Raw genomic sequence first — 26,778 nt, forward strand, 5'->3', positions numbered from 1 at the left:
TAGAAACACTGCACCAAACACCTTAATTAGATTTCAAATTGCACAACTAAAACATTCTTGAGTTATCTTAGATTCCTTCTGGGGATTTTGAGGATTTTAACTAAGATAGGTAGAGAGTTAGCTAGTTAGTTCAATTAGGTATTAAATTACAGGTGATCACAAGTCCACAATGTACTGTGGTTTGTTCAAATAGCACCACAGGTTCCACACCAGAATATATATATATTTATAGATAGATAGAGAGAGAGAGAGAGAGAGAGAGAGACGGACGGACGGAGGTAAGTACACACTCACACAAAAATTTTAAACCAGGAGAAAACATTTGAGATATTGACATAGTGCTGCCACTCTGTGGTGTTATGTGGTACTGCAGTTTTGGGGAGAAGGAAGGGGAGGAGAGTGAAAGTGAAAGATAAATTACAATTGAGCAGAAAACAAACACCAACTGAGTGGAAAACGTGGTTACAATTTCAAATCCATTTATCATCACTTTTCAACAACTAAGGTGAGAAAATGTTTACATTAAAGTAAGAAAATTTTTAATGAAGTTTAGAAAATTATCATGGAATTTGTGAAATCTGTGGAATTTGGAATTTGTGAAATTTAGCAGATGCTCCTATCCAGAGAGACAGTTATTACCTCCATTTTAAGATGACTTTTGGTGAAACAACCACATATCACAGACAAAGTGAGAACATGTCCCCCCATCAGGGTAACAGATTGTAACTATAACTGTAATCTGTTGCTTTACTAACAAAAATACTGCAATCAGATAACAGATACTTTTGAAAAAATATATATAATTATAATTTTTTCGCAAACATCAGTTTTAGAAATTATGTTTGCGAAAAAATTCTTTAACACCTTTCTTTTTTCTCAGTGTTATTCAAAATAGCAATGAAAAGAGTCACAATTTTAAGTTTGTTCTGTCTGAGCGAGTCTGAGTGCAAGTCAGACATCATTACTATTTGATGACAAACCAAATGTGTTTGCTGGATCGAGGGGAAAGGGCAGGAAAAGGCTTTTGTAGGCTACAGTACAAGCTTTGTCTTCCTATGGTTATTTGGCTATTTCCAAGTCCCATTCTTGAAGATCAATGAGAATTCAATGAATTGCAATGAATGGAAATCTGACACACTTTGGTTTTTCATGTAGAGATATAGCCTCATTTTATTACTGTCTGTAGTAGAAAGCAATGGTTTAGAAGGAGCCTACATAACCAACCCATGAAGTCAAATACAACATCCACTTATGGCCAGCTTTGTAAACTCTAAAATAGATTTTTCCTGCAAAACATTTCATTAAATTGGAAATATACATTTTTGTACTATTTTAATGCATCTTAAAGGGAAAGTAATCTAAAAGTACATTACTTATTTGGGTAATCCAAAAGTTACAAGACTGATTACAATTTTGGACAGGTAACTAGTAACTGTAATGGATTACATTTAGAAAGTAACCCACCCCTGCCTCCAATAAAGTAGTTATCAGCAAAGTCAGTGCTAGCAGGAAAAGACAAGTGCCAGTGTTATTCTGTTAATTATTTTATTATTCATCTTAGGTCCCTTGAAGCTGTCCTCAGACAACCATCAACCATCATCACCTCTGGATGTTCTACCACCACCAGACCTGCAGTAATTCAACTGAGTGATTTGACAGGAGTTTATCATTGATGCTGTTGTGGGAAATGACATGGGGAAATGACTTAGGTAATATCATTCAATAGTGTGTTTATGTGAGACTTTAACTATTTGCAATCGAGTCAGTTTTAGCTATCTTTGTGAACAGTGTTTATTTATGCATGTGTGTGTCTGTGATGGGTTAACACATTTGTAGTAGGCTAATGAGATTATTTATTGAAATTACCTTTGACCAGCAGTAAATATGTAACAAACTTCTTCTTCGCCTGATGATGAGTAGGAAGGATCAAACCAAAATGCAGCGTTGTAAGTGTCCATGATAATTTATTATATAAGAACACGAGAAAATACAAAATAACAACGTGCAGGAAAGAAATGACAATCAAAACAGTTTTGTATGGTGAAAACACAGACACAGAAAACAACTACCCACAAACACCAGGTGGGAACAGGCTACCTAAGTATGGTTCTCAATCAGAGACATCGATTGACAGCTGCCACTGATTGGGAACCATACCAGGCCAAACACATAGAACTATAACTCACTGAACAAACATAGAATGCCCACCCCAACTCACGCCCTGACCAAACTATAATAGAGACATAAAAAAGGAACTAAGGTCAGGACATGACAAAATAGCTGCAGTTGGTGAGTTCAATATAAACAAACATGGAGTGACGGCGGACTTCTTCTGACGGCGGACGGAACACTGGAGCCTCACGTGGGCATCGTTCCAGAACTCTTCTGCTCGCTTCCATATTTTGTGAGGAAGTATTCTGTAAAGTAGACACAGGCAGTCAGGAAACAAGTGCAGTGTGACTTTAAGGATAACTAATACAAAACAAGAGAAGCTTCTAACAAAGAAACAAACAATACTACCTGATGCCTGACAGAACAAAGTGCTAGATGCAGTACCTTGCAAAAGTATTCACCCCCCTTGGCATTTGTCTATTTTTATAAAAAATTCAACATTTTGTTTCTGGGGGGGTGGGGTTGTATCATTTGAGTGACACAACATGCCTATCACTACGAAGATGTAAAATCTTTTTCATTGTTAAACAAGAAATAGGACAAAAAACAGAACTTGAGCGTGCATAACTATTCACCCCCCCAAAGTCAATACTTTGTAGAGCCACCTTTTGCAGAAATTACAGCTGCAAGTCTCTTGGGTTATGTCTCTATAACCTTGGCACATCTAGCCCCTGGGATTTTTGCCCAATCAAGGCAAAACTGCTCCAGCTCCTTGTAATTGAATGGGTTCCGCTGGTGTACAGCAATCTTTAAGTCATACCACAGATTCTGAACTGGATTGAGGTCTGGGATTTGACTAGGCCATTCCAAGACATTTAAATGTTTCCCCTTAAACCACTTGAGTGTTGCTTTAGCAGTACGCTTAGGCTCATTGTCCTGCTGGAAGGTGATTCTTTGTCATAGTCTCAAATCTCTGGAAGACTGAAACAGGTTTCCCTCAAGGATTTCCCTGTATTTAGCATCATCCATCATTCCTTCAATTCTGAATAGTTTCCCAGTCCCTGCTGATGAAAAGCATCCCCACAGCATGATGCTGCCACCAACATAAATCACTGTGGGGATGATGTTCCCGGGGTGATGAGAGGTGTTGGGTTTGCGCCAGACATAGCGTTTTCCTTGATGGCCAAAAAGCTCAATTTTAGTTTGACCAGCGTACCTTCTTCCATATGTTTGAGGCGTCTCCCACATGCCTTTTTGAGAACACCATATGTGTTTGCAATTTTTTTTCTAAGCAATGGCTTTTTTCTGCCCACTCTTCCGTAAAGCCCAGCTCTGTGGAGTATATGACTTAAAGTGGTCCTATGGACAGATACTCTAATCTCCTCTGTGTAGCTTTGCAGCTTCTTCAGGGTTCTATTTGATCTCTTTGTTGCCTCTCTGATTAATGCCCTCCTTGCCTGGTCCATGAGTTTGTGGGCAGCCCTCCCTTGGCAGGTTTGTTGTAGTATCATATTCTTTCCATTTTTGAATAATGGATTTAATGGTGCTCCGTGGGATGTTCAAAGTTTCTGATATTTTTTTAGAACTCAACCCTGATCTGTACTTCTCCACAACTTTGTCCTTGACCTGTTTGGAGAGCTCCTTGGTCTTTCTGGTGCCGATTGCTTGGTGGTACCCCTTTCTTAGTGGTGTTGCAGACTCTCTGGCCTTTCAGAACAGGTGTATATATCCTGAGATCATGTGACAGATCATGTGACACTTAGATTGCACACAGGTGAACTTTATTTATTTAATTATGTGACTTCTGAAGGTAATTCATTGCACCAGTTCTTATTTAGGGGCTTCGTAGCAAAGGGAGTGAATACATATGCACGCACCACTTTTCTGTTTTTATTTATTTTTATTTCACTTCACCAATTTGGACAGTTTTGTGAATGTCCATTGCATGAAATAAAAATAAAAATGACAGGTTGTAATGCAACAAAATAGAAAAAAAGCCAAGGGGGATGAATAGTTTTACCAGGCACTGTAAATGGTAAGTAATCAAGGTAGTAATGAAGGAGGTCCTGGGCTGGCGTGGATACACATGGTTTGCTGTTGTGAGGCTGGTTGGACGTACTGCCAAATTCTCTAAAACAACGTTTGAAGCGGCTTATGGTAAAGAAATTAACATTTAATTATCTGGCAACAGCTCTGGTGGACATTCCTGCAGTCAGAATTCAAATTGCATACTCCCTCACAACTTGAGACATCTGTGGCATTGTGTTGTGTGACAAAACTGCACATTTTAGAGTGGCTTTTTACTATCACCAGCGCAAGGTGCATCTGTGTAATGATCATGCTGTTTAATCAGCTTCTTGATATGCCACACCTGTCAGGTGGATGGATTATCTTGGCAAAGGAGAAATGCTCACCAACAGGGATGTAACAATGTGCACAACATTGAAACTTGGGACCAACACTTTACATGTTGCGTTTATATTTTGTTCAGTATAAATACGCAGCACATATAGTCCTACAAATACACTATAAATAGCTACACATTGATAACACTTAGTTTCACTAACATCTTCCTGTCTAATGATTAATCATTGTGTTCTGTTTCTACAGCCTCTCCCTCTCCAGCACACAACTAAGATCTGCAGCTTCTGGTGAACCGTCTAAGAGGAAGACAATTAACAAAGTCAGATATGGCAACTGCTGGAAACAGACGTAGCAAGGACATTGGCCATGATAGTAAGTAATATTTATTAACTTTGTGAAGCGGTTTCACCCAGAGCAACCTACATAAAAAATGTAACTTACTATAGAATTCTATAGTATTTTGTAGCAAACTGTGGTAAACTATACTACACTCTGTACTATCCTGCTATCATGTAGTGCTTACTATATATATTTTTTGTATACTGTAGAATACTATACTACACATGGTATTCATATGCTAATACAACATTTGCATATGTCCATTCCCCTCCCCATATCCCAAATTGTGCGGCCCGTCAGTTACCTACCGGTTACAGAAAAGAGCAGTGGTGTAGATCCTCGCTGATCATACCCCAGTCCTGCCTACATACAGGTTATAGAAAAGAGCAGTGGTGTAGATCCTATCTGATCATACCCCAGTCCTGCCTACATACAGGTTATAGAAAAGAGCAGTGGTGTAGATCCTCGCTGATCATACCCCAGTCCTGCCTACATACAGGTTATAGAAAAGAGCAGTGGTGTAGATCCTAGCTGATCATACCCCAGTCCTTCCTACATACAGCTTACAGAAAAGAGCAGTGGTGTAGATCCTATCTGATCATACCCCAGTCCTGCCTACATACAGGTTATAGAAAAGAGCAGTGGTGTAGATCCTATCTGATCATACCCCAGTCCTTCCTACATACAGGTTATAGACAATCTGCTGACATTCCATTTCTCAAATGTCTCAAGGCTTGAAAATCCTTCTTTAACTGATCTCCACCCCTTCATCTACACTGACAGAAGTGGATTTAACAAGTGGCATCAATAGGGGATCATATCTTTCACCTGGTCAGTCTGTGTCATGGAAAGCAGGTGTTGAAAATCAATCAAAATGTATTTTCAGTAAAGCCCTTCGTATATCAGCTGATATCTCAAAGTGCTGTACAGAAACCCAGCCTAAAACCCCAAACAGCAAGCAATGCAGGTGTAGAAGCACGGTGGCTAGGAAAAACTCCCTAGAAAGGCCAAAACATAGGAAGAAACCTAGAGAGGAACCAGGCTATGAGGGGTGGCCAGTCCTCTTCTGGCTGTGCTGGGTGGAGATTATAACAGAACATGGCCAAGATGTTCAAATGTTCATAGATGACCAGCATGGTCAAATAATAATAAACTGGAGCAGCAGCATGGCCAGAAAGGACTCATCAGAAATGTCCTAGATAGATATATGGAGATAGAGAGAGAAAAATATACTTAAATTCACTCAGGACACTGGATAAGAAAGGAGAAATACTCCAGATATAACAAACTGACTCTAGCCCCCCAACACATAAACTACTGCAGCATAAATACTGGAGGCTGAGACAGGAGGGGTCAGGAGACACTGTGGCCCCATCCGATGACACACAGACAGGATATAACCCCACCCACTTTGCCAAAGCACAGCCCCCACACCACTAGAGGGATATGCCTAACCAATGTTTTGTACACTCTGTGTATGAGTGAATTTGACCAAATGCGTATGACACCTTCAAAAGGGGGACTAGATAAATAAAGTGCATTAATTTCTAATCTGTAAAAAATATGTGGTGACATTCTGTGCTGATCTTAAATATAGTACCAAATTAACAAACATTTTAGCTTCACTGTCCAAATAAATATGAAGGGGAGTGTATGTGAACGCATAACTGAAACTTGGTTAAATTAAGATGTTTTTCGACACTAGATCACTTAACTAACAGCTAATTAGTTAAGTGACCGGTAAATGAGATATTAAATGAGAAACGTGAAATGGTGGGTGGGTTATGGGTTTGTGTTTTTCCTCTGGATAACATTGTCTGACTATTATATTTCTTCCAGTGTCAAATGAACTAGGAAACCTCAAGCATGACATCAAGTCATTCAAGGAACTCTTTGAAGGAAAGAGAACATCTTTACAAGAAAGAGCAAGTTACTTTAAACAGAAAGCTGCTGATATTAAGAGGATACAGGACAATGCTGCCACAAGCAGGAATGTTGGGGCTGGATTTAGTGTAGCTGGGGTAGCGGGAATAGTTCTAACTATAATTACTGGGGGCACCCCCCTGCTCGTTGCAGGGGCAGTCACGGGTGCAGTTAGTGGAGCTGCTATCACTGCTTCTAACATCGTCAAGATGTTGTTAGAGAACAAAGGCCAAGAGAAAATTTAAGAACAATGCAGAAGAATTCAATAAAAGTATTCAACCAATTGTTGAATGCCTGGAAAAAATCCAAAGAAATGTTCAAACATTAGAGGAACTGTCCTTCTCCACATCCATGGTAACTACAGGTCTGAGTACAGCAGCAGAGGTAACCAGACTGCTGAAGAAAGTGGCTGAGCTATGCAAAAGAATTGGGCTTGGTGCATTACGATTGGAAGTGGTTTTACTTTACATCGTCCGTCTTCTTAACATGATCGTGGCCATCATCAATGTCCGTAGGGACGAGGCTCTTGAAAAGGAGTTCTTTGATAAGATCATAGAATCAGCTGAACTGTGTCAGAAGACTATAAATGACTTTGAAACATTGACAGGAGAATTCAATAAAAAGTGTCAGATTTCTTACAACATTTCTGAAAACAGTCAGGTGGTACACTGTGCCATGACATTTTAGTCATTTAGCAGATGCTCTTATCCAGAGGGACTTACAGCAGTGAGAGCATACATCTGCATACTTTTTTCATACTTGACATCAAATATGTACGATGATGCATACATACATACATATGATATAATATGTACTACGTGACTACTTGACTGTGTGTGTGTGTGTGTGTGTGTGTGTGTGTGTGTGTGTGTGTGTGTGTGTGTGTGTGTGTGTGTGTGGGTGTTTACACCAACAAATCAGTCTAATTTACCCATTCAAATTATTTAATTTAGTAGTAAAATTGTCTGACATTGGATCCTGATACAGATAGAAAAAGTAAAATAATGACTACAAAACCCATCTCTATCTATCTGGCTTTGGGAGTCAGTCATCACACCTTCTGAGCAAATATATTGGTTTTTTTCTACTGTGTTTGAAATAATTATTGTAATTACTTTGTGAACACTTAAAGATGTCCTCCTGCTATTTTGGAATGTTTACTGTTGAAAAGTGACACAGTAAAGTACACACACTAAAGAGTAAAACAACTACAAACTTCATTAGAGGAGTTGATCTGATGGGAATCTGTGATGTCATTGGCCTCCCCCTTGCTTGAGGAACAATAGAGGAGCAATACACTCTTAGAAAAAAAGGTTCTAGAACCAAAAAGGGTTCCTTGGCTCTCCCCATAGGAGAAGGCTTTGAATAACCCCTTTTGGTTCCAGGTGGAACCCTTTTGGGTCTAGGTAGAACCCTTTTGGGTCTAGGTAGAACCCTTTTGGGTTCCATATAAAAGCCTTTCCACAGAGGGTTCTACATGGAACCCAAAAGAGTTCTACATGGAACCAAAAAGGGTGATCCAGAATTCTTTTGGAACCCTTTTTTCTAAGAGCGTAGACAACAAAAGAGGAAAGTCCCCCACTTGTGCCATGTCATGACTTACCCGGACCACCTATTGGGCCTTTTGTTAAGTAAATCAGGTGATAAATGAGGTGAAAGGAGACTGACTGTCACTTAAAGGGGCCATCTGCAGTTGCTACATACATTTTTGGACATATAAATTAATGATATGTACCCATTGATTTTTGAAGAATATAACTCATAAATGCATAATGAGATTATGACTGCTGCTGATTGGTACTTTAACAATATGTATGACATTGTGTTCAGACATTTATAAACTTGTTACAATTGAAAAAGCATATACAAAATGGATAATAAAACCAGAAGTAAAGGTTTGAATTAATCCCTTAAGTAATAATGTAACAAGTATTTCCATTTAATTAATCAGAATGTTCTCCCATAGTCTCATCATTTTGGCTTATATGAAGGTAAGACCAATCGAAGATACTGTGATTATATGAAAATTATGAACATTGATTAAATGTATTTAATGTGTTAATTGTACAAGTGAACTGTAGGTGTCTGTCATATTTCCTCAACTATCTACATATTCTAAAACACTTCAAATGAGACTGAGAGAATAGATTATTACTAAAACAATGTTTCTATTATCTTTTTGTTGTCTTCCAGTGGGACTAAAGTCTTCCTCTGCTCTGAAAAGCCCAACTCCAAGCACGGAAACGAGTACTCAGTCAGACATTCATGATACGGATTCAAGTGATGACAGTATGGATTCACCACCTTCTAGTGAGTAAGATTGTATGGAATATAAAATAGTTTCAAGAACCCTTAAACCCACAACAATACAATTTTATATTTTCACAATTCTGTGGACATCTCTTTAAAATATTATTGGACTATGCTTAAACTGAATTAAAAGAACACTAAAATAAAAGAATGGGAAATGATTAGGTGTGATCCAGTATTATGTGCATGCAATACTAAAACCTTTACAATGGCAGGGCCAATGGCCAGGTTTAATTTATGATTAACACATTGTTCAACTCCTCTTTACCTAAAATCCACATTAAAGTCACAACGATTAGACACAGGTGAAGTGTAGGCCTATGCTTACGCCAATAATGAATTTCACTTTTAATCCAAATATATAATCGTTTTGTTTTAGTGGAAATTATAAGAAATATTCCTTTATAATGCTTCAGCCTCATAAAAAAATATTAAAATATAGGTGTGATCCAGTTTTAAAGCTTGTTTTGCCAGAGCAGGGATTAACACATATTTTAACACTATCTACTGTAATCTTTACAGTGGTGTAATTTATTAAGTTAGGCTGTGGTTAATTAGATTGGACAGATTAGTTCAAGAAATCTGACTATTACTGTGGTGGGTTTTCTTTGTCTACATATCAGTGTAACACTGGGCTACCATCGCATGTCTGGTATATTTAATCAGGTTTGACAGAAGTTACTCTTTTATATTGTTTGTTGATCTGGGTCAGTGTGTTCTTCCTATGGATGACTGTATGACTATGGCTGGGATTTAATACAAGGTTTTAGAGAAGCGCACTGCCCTTGACGTATGTCATTTGTGCTAAAGCCAACAGTCACAGTGAATGAATGTATGTCTTTTTGTTTTTCAGTGTCTTCATCTGATGCTCGAATCAACCTCAGGTCACTCCATCAGAACATCAGCTCATACAACAGACTCCTTGATGAGACTAAAAATGATCTGAAAACATTGGCAGATGAATTTACAATGACAGCTGAAAAGATCGAATCGGAGAAAAATAAAAGAGGGTCTCCTTACAAGAGCAAGGAGGCTGTTGGAGCATATGTGGCTGGGGGAGTGTGCGCCACAGTGGGTTTACTTTTAGTCCCCTTGACAGGGATTGCCTCTATTGCCGGTGCAGGGGCGGGCATCACGTTGACTATTTTGACTGCTGTTATTCTTTACTTTAGAATAATTATTAATGACGTCACAAACCAAGAGACCTTGGCGGATTATGAGAAAAAGTTTTTGGTCAAGAGTGGACCAATTGTGGATCGTCTGCATCGTATCGATGCAGAAATCAAAGAATTTGTTACAGTGTCTTCCATGTCCCGAGCTGGAGATGAGCCACATCAGCTTAAGAGAGCATCTGAACTGAGTGCTAGAATTCTTAGTGACGCAGTAGACTTGAAAAGGGAGTTATCTGTCTTCTCAGGTATTGTTAGTGATATCTTTGGGGATGTCAGAAAGATCGGCAGTGGCCGTGATATTGGTTCAGAGTTTATGACAAGTATCAAGAAATCATCTGAATTGTGTCAGGAGACTATAAGCAAATTTGAAAAGATGAGAGAAGAACTTGAAAAAATGTCTGATTTAAATTAGGAACAAAATACAAATGAATAATTTGTTGAAATAAACCAATTAGTTGCAATAAATCATTATCATTACCTGGCATGATCTTGGGCATCATCCAGATCGGTGAGAACAGCAATAATGAGAGAGTAGGGATTCAGCTAGGCTCAGTCAGAAAACTATAGATGACTAGAACAACTACAAGAGAAAAAACAATGTCAGAAATTGAAGCAAATTCTGAAATTGAGTTAGATTTTGTTTACTCAGCTTATCAGCCCTCCATCATGCAGTGTATTATGTTACCCTAAGGATAGTGTAAATAATTCAGCATATTAATGTTTTAAAAAATCTATTTTGTAAAATGTACTGTACGTGATGTTATATGAGTGACACATTTCAAGGTAACTTTTAATTTGACATTTTTGTTAAATGTATTGAAGTGTATCAAAATGTACAGTCAGCTTGAACTAACTTTTGTAAAATATACATGACGCTTGAGTGACAAGTGAACTTTTAAATGAATTTATTTTGACAAAATACAGTGCCTTGCGAAAGTATTCGGCCCCCTTGAACTTTGTGACCTTTTGCCACATTTCAGGCTTCAAACATAAAGATATAAAACTGTATTTTTTGTGTGAAGAATCAACAACAAGTGGGACACAATCATGAAGTGGAACGACATTTATTGGATATTTCAAACTTTTTTAAATCAAAAACTGAAAAATTGGGCGTGCAACATTATTCAGCCCCTTTACTTTCAGTGCAGCAAACTCTCTCCAGAAGTTCAGTGAGGATCTCTGAATGATCCAATGTTGACCTAAATGACTAATGATGATAAATACAATCCACCTGTGTGTAATCAAGTCTCCGTATAAATGCACCTGCACTGTGATAGTCTCAGAGGTCCGTTAAAAGCGCAGAGAGCATCATGAAGAACAAGAAACACACCAGGCAGGTCCGAGATACTGTTGTGAAGAAGTTTAAAGCCGGATTTGGATACAAAAATATTTCCCAAGCTTTAAACATCCCAAGGAGCACTGTGCAAGCGATAATATTGAAATGGAAGGAGTATCAGACAACTGCAAATCTACCAAGACCTGGCCGTCCCTCTAAACTTTCAGCTCATACAAGGAGAAGACTGATCAGAGATGCAGCCAAGAGGCCCATGATCACTCTGGATGAACTGCAAAGATCTACAGCTGAGGTGGGAGACTCTGTCCATAGGACAACAATCAGTCGTATATTGCACAAATCTGGCCTTTATGGAAGTGGCAAGAAGAAAGCCATTTCTTAAAGATATCCATAAAAAGTGTCGTTTAAAGTTTGCCACAAGCCACCTGGGAGACACACCAAACATGTGGAAGAAGGTGCTCTGCTCAGATGAAACCAAAATTGAACTTTTTGGCAACATTGCAAAACGTTATGTTTGGTGTAAAAGCAACACAGCTCATCACCCTGAACACACCATCCCCACTGTCAAACATGGTGGTGGCAGCATCATGGTTTGGGCCTGCTTTTCTTCAGCAGGGACAGGGAAGATGGTTAAAACCCCTTGGGGATAGGGCTGATTGCTGCCCCCTTTGGGGTGATTGCGTGTCCATAGTAAACAGAAAAGAAATCTATCAAAAATTGCTAATATATGCAATTAAAAATTATTATTGAATAGAAAAAACTCTAAAGCTTCTAAAACCGTTTAAATTATGTCTGTAAGTAAAGCAGAACTCTCAGGGCACTCATTCTCCCAAACTCTCTCTTGTCATCATAAAAGTTGGCCCAACTTTGACGTCATCGCCCCCACCCTTCCCAAGCACCTACAGTCCTGGGAACAGTTTCTATGCCTTCAGCGCAATGTCCGCTTTCAATGGGGCTTCTCATTGTGTGAATCGCGCGCTCACGAGAGTTTTGGCGGGCCGAAACCTTTCGGTCACGCGAGAAAACAGGTTACTCTCATGCGCGTTCTGCTCCGGTGATGTCTTTCTTCCAAGATTGATTTAACGATGCGTGTGTTTCTGTTCGTCCTGAGAATTGCTGTGAAGCTATATAACATGCTAACGCTGTGTTCTGAACATAGTTTGACAAGTTTAGTCGACATATAATATGTAATTTCGACGTTTTGGTGCGCACACACTTTACTTTTTGGCTGCATTTCAACCGAAATATGTCGTGTTTGATAACCGAAAGACACAGACTTCAAAACTAAAGCTGTTTTTGGTAAGTATAAACCCTTCCAGGTCTTCTGATGGAAGAACAGCAAAGGTAAGGGAATATTTATGTGTTAAATTTGGGTTTCTGTGGACTCCGAGATAGAGGAGCCAAAATGCTAATTCCTGAGCGCCGACTCATATTATAGCTTAGTGAACGAAATCTGTAACGTTAAAAATAAATGTAACACAGCGATTGCATTTAGAAGAAGTGTATCTTTCTATATATATGTAGAACATGCATATTTAGTCAAAGTTTATGTTGTGTATTCCATGTTAGCTGACGGCATCTGCCGAAGCCATCGTCATTTCTCCGGACATTTGAGTACAATTTTTTTAACATGGCGTCATTGTAAACAGAGATTTATGGATATTTATAGCATATTATTGAAAAAAACATAAATGTACTGTGTAACATGTTATATTACTGTCATCTGATGAAGATTTCAAAAGGTTAGTGAAATTATTTTTCTTTTAATCCTGCGTTTGGTGATTGCATATTTTGTTCAATTTGGCTATGGAAATTAGCTGTGTCTTCGGTGTGTCTTCGGTGGTGGTTTGACATATGTGCTATGTTTTCGCCGTAAAACATTTTAGAAATCTGACTTGCTGGCTAGATAAACAAGTTGTTTATCTTTCATTTGAGCTATTGGACTTGTTAATGTGTGGAGGTTAAATATTTCTAAGAATATTTTTGCATTCCGTGCGCCACCGTTCCAGCTGACGGTGGGAGGGCTGATCCCCAATTGGGAACCAACATCTTTGTCAGGTTAAAATTGATGGGAAGATGGATGGAGCCAAATACAGGACCATTCTGGAAGAAAACCTGATGGAGTCTGCAAAAGACCTGAGACTGGGATGGAGATTTGTCTTCCAACAAGACAATGATCCAAAACATAAAGCAAAATCTACAATGGAATGGTTCAAAAATAAACATATCCAGGTGTTAGAATGGCCAAGTCAAAGTCCAGACCTGAATCCAATCGAGAATCTGCTGTTCACAAATGCTCTCCATCCAACCTCACTGAGCTCGAGCTGTTTTGCAAGGAGGAATGGGAAAACATTTCAGTCTCTCGATGTGCAAAACTGATAGAGACATAACACAAGCGACTTACAGCTGTAATCGCAGCAAAAGGTGGCGCTACAAAGTATTAACTTAAGGGGTCTGAATAATTTTGAATGCCCAATTTTTCAGTTTTTGATTTGTTAAAAAAGTTTTAAATATCAAATAAATATCGTTCCACTTCATGATTGTGTCCCAATTTTTGTTGATTCTTCACAAAAAAATACAGTTTTATATCTTTATGTTTGAAGCCTGAAATGTGACAAAAGGTCGCAAAGTTCAAGGGGGCCGAATACTTTCGCAAGGCACTGTATATGTACAGTTAACTTGAACTAAAGAAAAATTAAATAAATTCATATTTGTTTAACAAATACTTGCTTTCAATTTTACATTTCCATCACTCTTTGAAGTATGTGTAACATTGTAGCCTTGTTAGGGTAAGGTTTTGGGATATTAGGGTATAGCTGTAGCATTCTTTTGCTGGAATGTACTATGACTTGTTCCAATAGCACCACAGGGCCTAGATCAAGACTAGCCTGGCTGAAGTGCGTCACACATGACTACACAGAAAGGCTGGTGTTACATCAAGACACCTGTAACGACTAAAAATGCACAAAAAGTACAAAACTGGTTGATTCGATTTAACACTCCACACGTAAATGTACACTATGTACAGTCGTGGCCAAAAGTTGAGAATGGCACAAATATTAATTTCCACAAAGTTTGCTGCTTCAGTTTGTTTAGATATTTTTGTCAGATGTTACTATGGAATACTGAAGTATAATTACAAGCATTTCATAAGTGTCAAAGGCTTTTATTGACAATTACATTTAGTTGATGCAAAGAGTCAATATTTGCAGTGTTGTCCCTTCGTTTTCAAGACCTCTGTAATCCACCCTGGCATGCTGTCAATTCACTTCTGGGCCACATTCACATTCACTGACTGATGGTAGCCCATTCTTGCATAATCAATGCTTGGAGTTTGTCAGAATTTGAGGGGTTTTGTTTGTCCACCCGCCTCTTGAGGATTGAGTTCTTAATGGGATTAAGGTCTGGGAGTTTCCTGGCCATGGACCCAAAATATCGATGTTTTGTTCCCCGAAACACTTAGTTATCACTTTTACCTCATTTTTTTATTTTTTATTTTTTTTATTTTACCTTTATTTAACCAGGTAGGCAAGTTGAGAACAAGTTCTCATTTACAATTGCGACCTGGCCAAGATAAAGCAAAGCAGTTCGACAGATAAAACGACAGAGTTACACATGGAGTAAAAACAAAACATACAGTCAATAATGCAGTATAAACAAGTCTATATACAATGTGAGCAAATGAGGTGAGAAGGGAGGTAAAGGCAAAAAAGGCCAAGATGGCAAAGTAAATACAATATAGCAAGTAAAATACTGGAATGGTAGTTTTGCAATGGAAGAATGTGCAAAGTAGAAATAAAAAAATAATGGGGTGCAAAGGAGCTAAATAAATAAATAAATTAAAATTAAATACAGTTGGGAAAGAGGTAGTTGTTTGGGCTAAATTATAGGTGGGCTATGTACAGGTGCAGTAATCTGTGAGCTGCTCTGACAGTTGGTGCTTAAAGCTAGTGAGGGAGATAAGTGTTTCCAGTTTCAGAGATTTTTGTAGTTCGTTCCAGTCATTGGCAGCAGAGAACTGGAAGGAGAGGCGGCCAAAGAAAGAATTGGTTTTGGGGGTGACTAGAGAGATATACCTGCTGGAGCGTGTGCTACAGGTGGGAGATGCTATGGTGACCAGCGAGCTGAGATAAGGGGGGACTTTACCTAGCAGTGTCTTGTAGATGACATGGAGCCAGTGGGTTTGGCGACGAGTATGAAGCGAGGGCCAGCCAACGAGAGCGTACAGGTCGCAATGGTGGGTAGTATATGGGGCTTTGGTGATAAAACGGATTGCACTGTGATAGACTGCATCCAATTTGTTGAGTAGGGTATTGGAGGCTATTTTGTAAATGACATCGCCAAAGTCGAGGATTGGTAGGATGGTCAGTTTTACAAGGGTATGTTTGGCAGCATGAGTGAAGGATGCTTTGTTGCGAAATAGGAAGCCAATTCTAGATTTAACTTTGGATTGGAGATGTTTGATATGGGTCTGGAAGGAGAGTTTACAATCTAACCAGACACCTAAGTATTTGTAGTTGTCCACGTATTCTAAGTCAGAGCCGTCCAGAGTAGTGATGTTGGACAGGCGGGTAGGTGCAGGCAGCGATCGGTTGAAGAGCATGCATTTAGTTTTACTTGCATTCAAGAGCAATTGGAGGCCACGGAAGGAGAGTTGTATGGCATTGAAGCTTGCCTGGAGGGTTGTTAACACAGTGTCCAGAGAAGGGCCGGAAGTATACAGAATGGTGTCGTCTGCGTAGAGGTGGATCAGGGACTCACCAGCAGCAAGAGCGACCTCATTGATGTATACAGAGAAGAGAGTCGGTCCAAGAATTGAACCCTGTGGCACCCCCATAGAGACTGCCAGAGGTCCGGACAGCAGACCCTCCGATTTGACACACTGAACTCTATCAGAGAAGTAGTTGGTGAACCAGGCGAGGCAATCATTTGAGAAACCAAGGCTGTCGAGTCTGCCGATGAGGATATGGTGATTGACAGAGTCGAAAGCCTTGGCCAGATCAATGAATACGGCTGCACAGTAATGTTTCTTATCGATGGCGGTTAAGATATCGTTTAGGACCTTGAGCGTGGCTGAGGTGCACCCATGACCAGCTCTGAAACCAGATTGCATAGCAGAGAAGGTATGGTGAGATTCGAAATGGTCGGTAATCTGTTTGTTGACTTGGCTTTCGAAGACCTTAGAAAGGCACGGTAGGATAGATATAGGTCTGTAGCAGTTTGGGTCAAGAGTGTCCCCCCCTTTGAAGAGGGGGATGACCGCAGCTGCTTTCCAATCTTTGGGAATCTCAGACGACACGAGAGGTTGAACAGGCTAGTAATAGGGGTGGCAACAATTTCGGCAGATAATTTTAGAAAGAAAGGGTCCAGATTGTCTAGCCCGGCTGATTTGTAGGGGTCCAGATTTTGCAGCTCTTTCAGAACATCAGCTGAATGGATTTGGGAGAAGGAGAAATGGGGAAGGCTTGGGCGAGTTGCTGTTGGGGGTGCAGTGCTGTTGTCCGGGGTAGGAGTAGCCAGGTGGAAAGCATGGCCAGCCGTAGAAAAATGCTTATTGAAATTCTCAATTATGGTGGATTTATCAGTGGTGACAGAGTTTCCTATCTTCAGTGCAGTGGGCAGCTGGGAGGAGGTGTTCTTATTCTCCATGGACTTTACAGTGTCCCAGAACTTTTTTGAGTTAGTGTTGCAGGAAGCAAATTTCTGCTTGAAAAAGCTAGCCTTGGCTTTTCTAACTGCCTGTGTATAATGATTTCTAGCTTCCCTGAACAGCTGCATATCACGGGGGCTGTTCGATGCTAATGCAGAACGCCATAGGATGTTTTTGTGTTGGTTAAGGGCAGTCAGGTCTGGGGAGAACCAAGGGCTATATCTGTTCCTGGTTCTAAATTTCTTGAATGGGGCATGTTTATTTAGGATGGTTAGGAAGGCATTTAAAAAAAATATCCAGGCATCCTCTACTGACGGGATGAGATCAATATCCTTCCAGGATACCCCGGCCAGGTCGATTAGAAAGGCCTGCTCGCAGAAGTGTTTCAGGGAGCGTTTTACAGTGATGAGTGGCGGTCGTTTGACCGCTGACCCATTACGGATGCAGGCAATGAGGCAAGGTGCTCCATCATGCTGGAAAAGGTATTGTTCGTCACCAAACTGTTCCTGGATGGTTGGGAGAAGTTGCTCTCGGAGGATGTGTTGGTACCATTCTTTTTTCATTGCTGTGTTCTTAGGCATTATTGTGAGTGAGCCCACTCCCTTGGCTGAGAAGCAACCCCACACATGAATGGTCTCAGGATGCTTTACTGTTGGCATGAATTTGCATTTGTTTAAGCTGTTTTCTAGTGACATTTTAATTGGATATAACAATGAGCTAATGATGCGCAATTTCACCTGGCATAGAAAATGTGCTCTCTCGTCAGGACACTGTTGTTCAGAGGAGCTAGCCAACAACACAGATAAAACAATCACTTCAAACTGAAACTGGAAAGTCTGCTAACTAGCTGCACTTCGTTTAGTTTCACCTGTTTTTTATTGATAGTTCTTTACTATTCATGATTTTGACTGGCTGAGAAAAGCTGCCTACGTGTCTATCTCATCCCGACTCCTGACATGTTCATTACTATGGGACAGCTGGAGATCGAATTTGAAAATGTAAACAATGTTGCAGATGTCGGAGAGACAGACAGCAAGGTTATTGCAAATCTCCGCTGTTGAAAACTAAATGTTAGTCTAAAAAAAATGTGAGATAATGTCTAGATGCTTTTTATAGTGGAAATCAAAGTCATAAATTGCCTTGCTGGGCTGATGAGACAGTGCAGTTAGATGGAACAGAGTTAATAGACAATTTAACATCATAGATTTAGCCGGTGGTAACTTGTGGAATGCGGTTTTAACCAATCAGTATTCAGGATTAGACCCACCGGTTGTATAATAGTGAACACACCACCCTATTGGACACACTTTTTACACACAATTATTCAGATTAGGCTATTAGGTTAATTCTTTCCCACACAGTAGAGTTCAGTTTCTCTCCGACAACCCTCAACCATCATCACCTCTGGATGTTCTACTACCACCAGACCTGCAGTAATTCAGCTGAGTATGTTTAGACAGGAGTTTATCATTGGTGCTGTTGTGGGAAGGTCTCCCACTCAGAAGTACGAGATGGGGAGGGGGGCGGGGGTAGGTTGTCCTCAGGTCTCCAAACTGGATCCCGAGGTAGGGGGAGCGGGGGAATCTATCAAATAGCAACACCTCTAACTTTGTACAGTACTAATGCAATTAGTAAAATCATTCACACTACGAAATGCTACCAAATAAACCACAATTCATTCATAATACTGTGAACATATAGTTTCACAGACATATTGTTGCATTTTTTTCTGGTTTGGGTGAAATCGTTAAGAATATAAAACCAGTCTGCACACCACCAAGGTGAATTGGTTTGGTATTGACTCTTGGTTGACAGTGTTGGGAGATGGGTAATGTATTGATGCTATTAACCTATGTTGCTATGTTGCTTGCTATGCTATTACTCATAGGAAGACAATATTCTGGTTTCTTTCCAACAAGATTACATAACATTGGATATCATTTCACACACTTTCATCATGATAATCTTTTGTAATATATTTAGTCTTTTGGGGTGAATAAAAATTACAGTTAGTACAGAATGTGTACAGAATGTGTACTCACGGGGATGGGGGTGTATCTCTTGTGAAAAACGACTCATGGTGTAACAACATACAGGAACTCAAGTCCTTTTGTTCACCTGACCTAGAATAACTTACAATCAAATGCCAACTGCATTATCTACGAAAAGATATCTCTTCGATTATAATCACAGCCGTGTATATCCCTAGCCAGACGGCATCCTTAGCCGTATCCCTAGCCAGCAGATCAGCTGGCTGGTGTGTTTACGGACATATTCAATCAATCCCTATCCCAGTCTGCTGTGCCCACATGCTTCAAGAGGGCCACCATTGTTCCTGTCCGCAAGAAAGCTAAGGTAACTGAGCTAAACGACTATATCCCCGTAGCACTCACTTCTGTCATCAGGAAGTGCTTTGAGAGACTAGTCATGGATCATATCACCTCCACCCTACCTGACACCCTAGACCCACTCCGATATGCTTACAGCCCCAACAGGTCCACAGACGACACAATAATAATCACACTGCACACTGCCTTATCCCATCTGGACAAGAGGAATACCTATGTAAGAATGCTGTTCATTGACTACACCTCCGCATTTAACACCATCGTACCCTCCAAACTCATCATTAAGATCAAGACCCTGGGTCTCGACCCCACCCTGTGCAACTGGGTCCTGAACTTTCTGACGGACCGCCCCCAGGCAGTGAAGGTAGGAAACAACATCTCCACCCCGCTGATCCTCAACACTGGGCCCCACAAGGGTGCGTTCTCAGCCCTCTCCTGTACTCCCTGTTCACCCATGACTGCGTGGCTATGCACGCCTCCAACTAATTCATCAAGTTTGCAGATGACACTACAGTGGTAGGCTTGAATATCAACAACGACAAGACGGTGAGGGCCCTCGGAATGTGGTGTCAGGAAACCTCACACTCAATGTCAATAAAACAAAGGAGATGATCGTAGACTTCAGGAAACAGCAGAGGGAGCACCCCCTATCCACATCGACAGAACATGAATGGAGAAGGTGGAAAGTTTTAAAGTTCCTCGGCGTACACATCACAGACAAACTGAAATGGTCCACCCACACAGACAGTGTGGTGAAGAAGGCGCAACAGCGCCTCTTCAATCTCAGGAGGCTGAAGAAATTTGGCTTGTCACCAAAACACTCACAAACTTTTACAGATGCACAATCGAGAGCATCCTGTCAGGCTGTATCACCGCCTGGTACGGCAACTGCTCACCCGATGTCACAGAAGGCCAAAAAGATCATCAAGGACAACATCCACCCGAGCCACTGCCTGTTCACCCCGCTATCATCCAGAAGGCGAGGTCAGTACAGGTGCATCAAAGCTGGGACCGAGAGACTGAAAAACAGCTTCTATCTCAAAGCCATTAGACAGCCATCACTAACATTGAGTGGCTCCTGCCAACATACTGACTCAAATCGCCACTTCAATAAGTAATAATTGGATTAAATACATGTTTCACTAGTCACTTTAAACAATGTCACTTTATATTATGATTACATACCCTAGAGCTCAATTTTTATGGAATGGTCTGCCTACCCATGTGAGAGACGCAGACTCGGTCTCAACTTTTAAGTCTTTACTGAAGACTCATCTCTTCAGTAGGTTATATGATTGTGTGTAGTCTGGCCCAGGAGTGTGAAGGTGAACTGAAAGGCTCTGGAGCAACGAACCGCCCTTGCTGTCTCTGCCTGGCCGGTTCCCCTCTCTCCACTGGGATTCTCTGCCTCCAACCCTCTGCCTCTAACCCCCCCCCCCCCTTGGGTTGTGCCGTGGCGGAGATCTTTGTGGGCTATACTCGGCCTTGTCTCAGGATGGTAGGTTGGTGGTTGAAGATATCCCTCTAGTGGTGTGGGGGCTGTGCGTTGGCAAAGTGGGTGGGGTTATATCCTGCCTGTTTGACCCTGTCCGGGGGTATTATCGGATGGGGCCACAGTGTCTCCTGACCCCTCCTGTCTCAGCCTCCAGTATTTATGCTGCAGTAGTTTGTGTCGGGGGGCTAAGGTCAGTTTGTTATATCTGGAGTATTTCTCCTGTCTTATCTGGTGTCCTGTGTGAATTTAAGCCTGCTCTCTCTAATTCTCTCTTTCTTTCTTTCTCTCTCTAGGACCATGCCTAGGACCATGCCCTAGGACCATGCCTCAGGACTACCTGGCATGATTACTCCTTGCTGTCCCCAGTCCACCTGGGCGTGCTGCTGCTCCAGTTTCAACTGTTCTGCCTGCGGCTATGGAACCCTGACCTGTTCACCGGACGTGCTACCTGTCCGAGACCTGTTGTTTTCAACTCTCTAGACACAGCAGGAGCAGTAGAGATACTCTCAATACTGACAATTGCTCTTGAGGTGCTGACTTGTTGCACCCTCGACAACTACTGTGATTATATTATTATTTGACCATGCTTGAACATTTGAACATCTTGGCCATGTTCTGTTATAATCTCCACCCGGCACAGCCAGAAGAGGACTGGCCACCCCTCATAGCCTGGTTCCTGTCCAGGTTTCTTCCTAGGTTTTGGCCTTTCTAGGGAGTTTTTCCTAGCCACCGTGCTTCTACACCTGCATTGCTTGCTTTTTGGGGTTTTAGGCTGGGTTTCTGTACAGCACTTTGAGATATCAGCTGATGTACGAAGGGCTATACAAATACATTTGATTTGAAGATTTCTTCTTATCTTTCATTGCTACTCATACAATTTTTAAGTTATTCATTTTATTAAAGACAAATTAGCCACAAGTTTTTACTTTTTATGTTAATCATTTAAATTATTCTCCCATTTGTTTAGTTCTGTTGCTAAAAAAGTTACACAATTACGAACATACTCTTGTCTAACTTGTGAGCACACTGAGGCGGTAAACTAACACTTCACTTAATAAAACTAAATGGTCAACAACAAAATAGGAAAATAAAAGAGTATGATTGAAGAAAAAATTTGGGTAAAAATAAAAAGAAGAAATGGACAAGCATACATTCACACAGCCCAGCCCACTCAACTCAAACAGTAAGCCCCCCCTTTCCCTTTATTGGTAAACTATTAGGCTCCACCCATTTCCCCTTTGTTAGTCGAGGCTCCCATTCCAGATTGGTTGATTCTCAATGCAAGACTAGGAGGAGCCTATATATCATTAACATAATGTTCCAATTATTATCTAGGAACATCATCGTCATCACATTTCAGTTGAATGCATTCAGTTGTACAACTGACTAGTATCCCACTTTCACTTTCCCTTCCCTGGGCCAAACCGTGCGGACTCTACAGCCTCCCTGTTGTGCAGTCTGTCTCTGCATCTTCTCTGTGCTTCTCCTTGTTCTCCTCTGTTGGGTGGCAGCTAGCCTAGCGGTTAAGAGTGTTGAGCCATTAACCGAAAGATTGCTGGTTTGAATCCCTGAGCCGACTAGGTGGAAAATCTGTCTGTGCAAGGCACTTAATTAACCCTAGGTGGCACTTAATTAACTCTAATTAACCCAGGTGTGGCATATAAAGAGGCTGATTAAATAACATGATCATTATACAGGTGCACCTTCTGCTGGGGCAAATAAAAGGTCACTCTAAAATGTGCAATTCCACAGTTGTCTCAGGTTTTGAGGGAGCGTGCAATTGGTAGGCTGACTGCAGGAATGCCCACCAGATCTGTTGCCAGAGAATTGAATGTTCATTTCTCTACCATAACCCGCCTCCAACATCATTTTAAAGAATTTGGAAGTCCGTCCAACCGGCCTCACAACAGCAGACCACGTGTAACCAAGCCAGCCCAGGACCTCCACATCCGGCTTCTTCACCTGCGGGATCGTATGAGACCCACCACCTGGACAGCTGATGAAACGGTGGGTTTGCCCAACCAAATAATTTCTGCAGTTCAGTGTTGTAACTGACTTCAATGGGCAAATGCTCACCTTCGATGGCCACTGGCATGCTGGAGATGTGCTCTTTACAAATGAATCTCGGTTTCAACTGTACCGGGCAGGTAGTATGTATGGCGTCGTGTGGGCGAGTGGTTTGCTGATGTCAACATTGTGAATAGAGTGCCCCATGGTGGGGTTATGGTATGGACCGGCATAAGCTACTGACAACTAACACAATGGCATTTTATTGATTCCAATTTGAATGCAGAGATACCGTGACAAGATCCTGAGGCCCATTGTCGTGCCATTCATTTGCCACCATCACATGTTTCAGCATAATGCACGGCTCCATGCATGATGCAATGTCTCAGTTCCTCCATGGCCTGTATACTCACCTGAAATGTCACTCATTGAGCATGTTTGGGATGTTCTGGATGGATGTGTACAACATTGTGTTCCAGTTCTTGCCACTTTCGCACAGCCATTGAAGAGGATTGGGACAACATTCCACAGGCCACAATCAACAGTCTAATGAACTCTCTGCAAAGGAGAGTTGTCACTTTGCATGTGGCAAATGGTGGTCACACCAGATACTGACTAGTGTTCTGATCCATGACCCTACCTTTTTTTTAAGGTATGCATATCTGTATTCCAAGTCAAGTGAAATCCATTGAGGGCCTAATGAAATCATTTGAATTGACTGATTTCCTTATATGAACTGTAACTCAGTAAAATCTTAGAAATGTCAAATATAACATCCATTTATGCCCAGCTATGTAAACGCTAACGTGGATTTATCTTGCAATACATTTAGTTCAATTGGTAATATTCATGTTTGTCTTTTAATGCCTCTTTATAGGAAAGTAATCAGGGGCTCCCGAGTGGTGCAGAGGTGTAAGGCACTGCATTTCACTGCTAGAGCCGTCACAACAGACCCTGGTTTGACCCCGGGCTGTATCTCAACTGGCCGTGATCGGGAGTCCCCATAGGGCGCCGCATAATTGGTCCAGCATCGTCCGGTTTAGGGGAGGGTTTGGCCGGGGTAGGCAGTCATTGTAACTAAGAATTTGTTCTTTACTGAATAGCCTAGTTAAATAAAAGATTACAATATTGATTTTGGGTAATCCAAAAGTTACATTACTGATTACAATTTTGGAAAGGTAACTAATGGATTACATTTAGAAAGTAACCCAACCCTACCTCCAAAAAAGTAGTTATCAGCAAAGTCAGTGCTAGTAGGAAAAGACAAATGCCAGTGTTATTCTGTTAATTATTTTATTATTCATCTTAGATCCCTTGAAGCTGTCCTCAGACAACCATCAACCATCATCACCTCTGGATGTTCTACCACCACCAGACCTGCAGTAATTCAGCTGAGTGATTTGACAGGAGTTTATCATTGGTGCTGTTGTGGGAAATGACATGGGGAAATTACATGGGGTATATCATTCAATAGCGTTTGTGAGACTGAATATTTGCAATCAAGTCAGTGTTAGGGATCAGTACGTTTGGTGCATTCGGGAAGCATTCTGTCCCCTTTTTCTTTTTACACATTTTGTTAAATTACATTTTGTTACTCATCAATCTACACACAATACCCCATAATGACAAAGTGAAAACAGGTTTTTAGAATAAAATAAAAAACCAGAAATACCTTATTTACATAAGTATTCAGACCCTTTGCTATGACACTCAAAATTGACCTCAGGTGCATCGTGTTTCCATTAATGATCCTTGATGTTTCCCCAAGTTGCTTGGAGTTCACCTGTGGTAAATTCAACTGATTGGACATGATTTGGAAAGGCACATACCTGTCGATATAAGGTCCCACAGTTGACAGTGCATGCCAGAGCAAAAGCCAAGCCATGAAGTCAAAGGAATTGTCCTTAGAGCTCCGAGACAGGATTGTGTTGAGGCACAGAACTGGGGAATGGTACCAAAAAATGTCTGCAGCATTGAAGGTCCCCTAGAACACAGTGGCCTCCGTCATTCTTAAATTGAAGAAGTTTGGAACCACTAAGACTCTTCCTAGAGCTGTACCAGTGACCAGTAAAACATAGCGTCAGAATTGATATCAGCCCGGCCAAACCAAGTTATCGGGTACTACAGTATTGCTGTCCCTCTGGTGTTATGGTATACTACAATATTTGGTGATATTGTCCCGCTGTGGTGTTATGGGGTACTACAGTATTTGGTGGTACTGTCCTTCTGTGGTGTTATGGGGTACTACAGTATTTGGTGGTACTGTCTCTCTGGTGTTATGGGGTACTACAGTATTTGGTAGAGTGTGGACCTCATTATCAAGTCATGTGAACCATAATGTGACAGGTGAATTAAGTAGATTGTTGCTTTTTTTCCCCCATGCATCCCTATTCTGGTAAATGTAAAAAATATGATACTCACAATAACATGCATTTGGGTCAACATGACTGAAAACATGCAATGGATATTGTTTGACCTTACACCGTGATCAAGCTACTTTGACTCCTAAAGTCACAGTCATGGGGCAGACCTGTTAATGTTTAACTACTGTAGTAAAATCCTCAGTGTAGCAGTAAACACGCGTGTTTCCTGATATATGCATTGACAAAGTCTTAAGTGAACAAATAATACACTCACTCATCATTAGGTCATAAAATAACTCCTTATCAATGATGAACCTTGATTTGTGATTGGACACAACTGTTGGTTGTTTTTCAGCATCACCTTGTCTCCAACACAGTCAAGTTGCTACTCCTCTGGATATCCCATTGTTCCTCCACTGGACCTAATTAAACACTGTGAGTATGAAATTACTTTCACGGGTGTAGTTGTAGGAAATGTAAACTGTTCTGTTCTAATGTTGCATTAATCTAGAACTATTCATGAAAATACTGTATGTAAAAGTGTGTCTGTCATACATTGTTTCAAGCCACTCCTTGCAACAAATCTGATGTGAGATTCATGTGAGATGTATTATATTTTTTTTGGTTAGTATAAGGAGTCAGGTGTTATTCCTCAAGAATCAATAGGGTATATCATTAATTGAAAAGACATTTGAACAGCAGTAAATATAGAAGATGGCCTCCAGTTCTCCTTACTGTACCTCCCTAAAGCTGAAGTGTGCAGTAGTTGCTGAAGAATTCCCCATGGAATACACAATTAATGATTGATGATCGAATACTGAGGAAGTTAAGTTGTACTGATAACAATTAGAAGTAGAATTTCTCAATGAAACCCTGTTTTGAATCCAGTGTCTCTTATGGGCTGCATGTACTGTATTTGTGCCTGTCTGGACAATTGTTCCTAGATGCAGTTTGTTGAAATTTGAGGCTGTCTTGACTGCTGGCAATATGGCTGTAATCAGCTTTTTAGAATGCTTTACATTGTACAGCCTAACAGGCCTTTGAACCCTGTTACACCTGAACCAATTATGGTGCGCCCACTTAATAGTGTAATAAACTGTACTGCAGTTTGAGGGGTAAGTGTGGGTTGTAGGAGGACGGGTTTACTTACTTGGACTTACAGTCAGTGAACCATCATTTAATTCTTGAGATTGAGTACAGATTTTTTTTTATGCACCTTTCCCACAATTGTTTTAATATCATTTTTTTGTCATTTCTTTTAAAATGTAACCTTTTATTTAACTAGGAAAGTCAGTTAAGAACATTCTTATTGACAATGACAGACTACTTGTAAAGTAGTGTGTATTTTGGTTTAATTAGCTTCCCTATATGTAGTAGTTTGTCCCGCCCTTGTTTTGTGCG

General features: G+C 40.7%; 1 protein-coding gene and 1 long non-coding RNA gene across 4 annotated transcripts; both read left to right on the forward strand.

Annotated features, from left to right (window-relative positions):
* The first annotated feature begins 401 nt into the window (after window positions 1-401).
* Window positions 402-11,159, forward strand: LOC109906356 (uncharacterized). 3 transcript variants are annotated; one of them, XM_020504030.2, is made up of 5 exons: window positions 402-505; window positions 1,562-1,647; window positions 4,723-4,848; window positions 8,932-9,048; window positions 9,902-11,159. In XM_020504030.2, the coding sequence occupies exons 3-5, from the start codon at window positions 4,803-4,805 to the stop codon at window positions 10,630-10,632; spliced, it is 894 nt and encodes a 297-aa protein (XP_020359619.1). In that variant the 5' UTR covers window positions 402-505; window positions 1,562-1,647; window positions 4,723-4,802; the 3' UTR covers window positions 10,633-11,159. The 3 variants fall into 3 exon arrangements, with proteins under 3 accessions (XP_020359619.1, XP_020359620.1, XP_031648888.1); XM_020504031.2 differs by having other exon boundaries at window positions 415-505; window positions 1,562-1,709; XM_031793028.1 differs by having other exon boundaries at window positions 418-505; window positions 1,562-1,694; window positions 4,721-4,848.
* Window positions 11,160-22,976: 11,817 nt separating this feature from the next.
* On the forward strand, window positions 22,977-26,512 carry LOC116354044 (uncharacterized). Its single transcript, XR_004203488.1, has 2 exons — window positions 22,977-24,074; window positions 24,324-26,512. It is a non-coding gene; the product is annotated as an uncharacterized LOC116354044 (long non-coding RNA).
* The last annotated feature ends 266 nt before the right edge of the window (window positions 26,513-26,778 follow it).

Source organism: Oncorhynchus kisutch, linkage group LG16 (genome assembly GCF_002021735.2).
Source record: "Oncorhynchus kisutch isolate 150728-3 linkage group LG16, Okis_V2, whole genome shotgun sequence".
Taxonomy (NCBI): domain Eukaryota; kingdom Metazoa; phylum Chordata; class Actinopteri; order Salmoniformes; family Salmonidae; genus Oncorhynchus; species Oncorhynchus kisutch.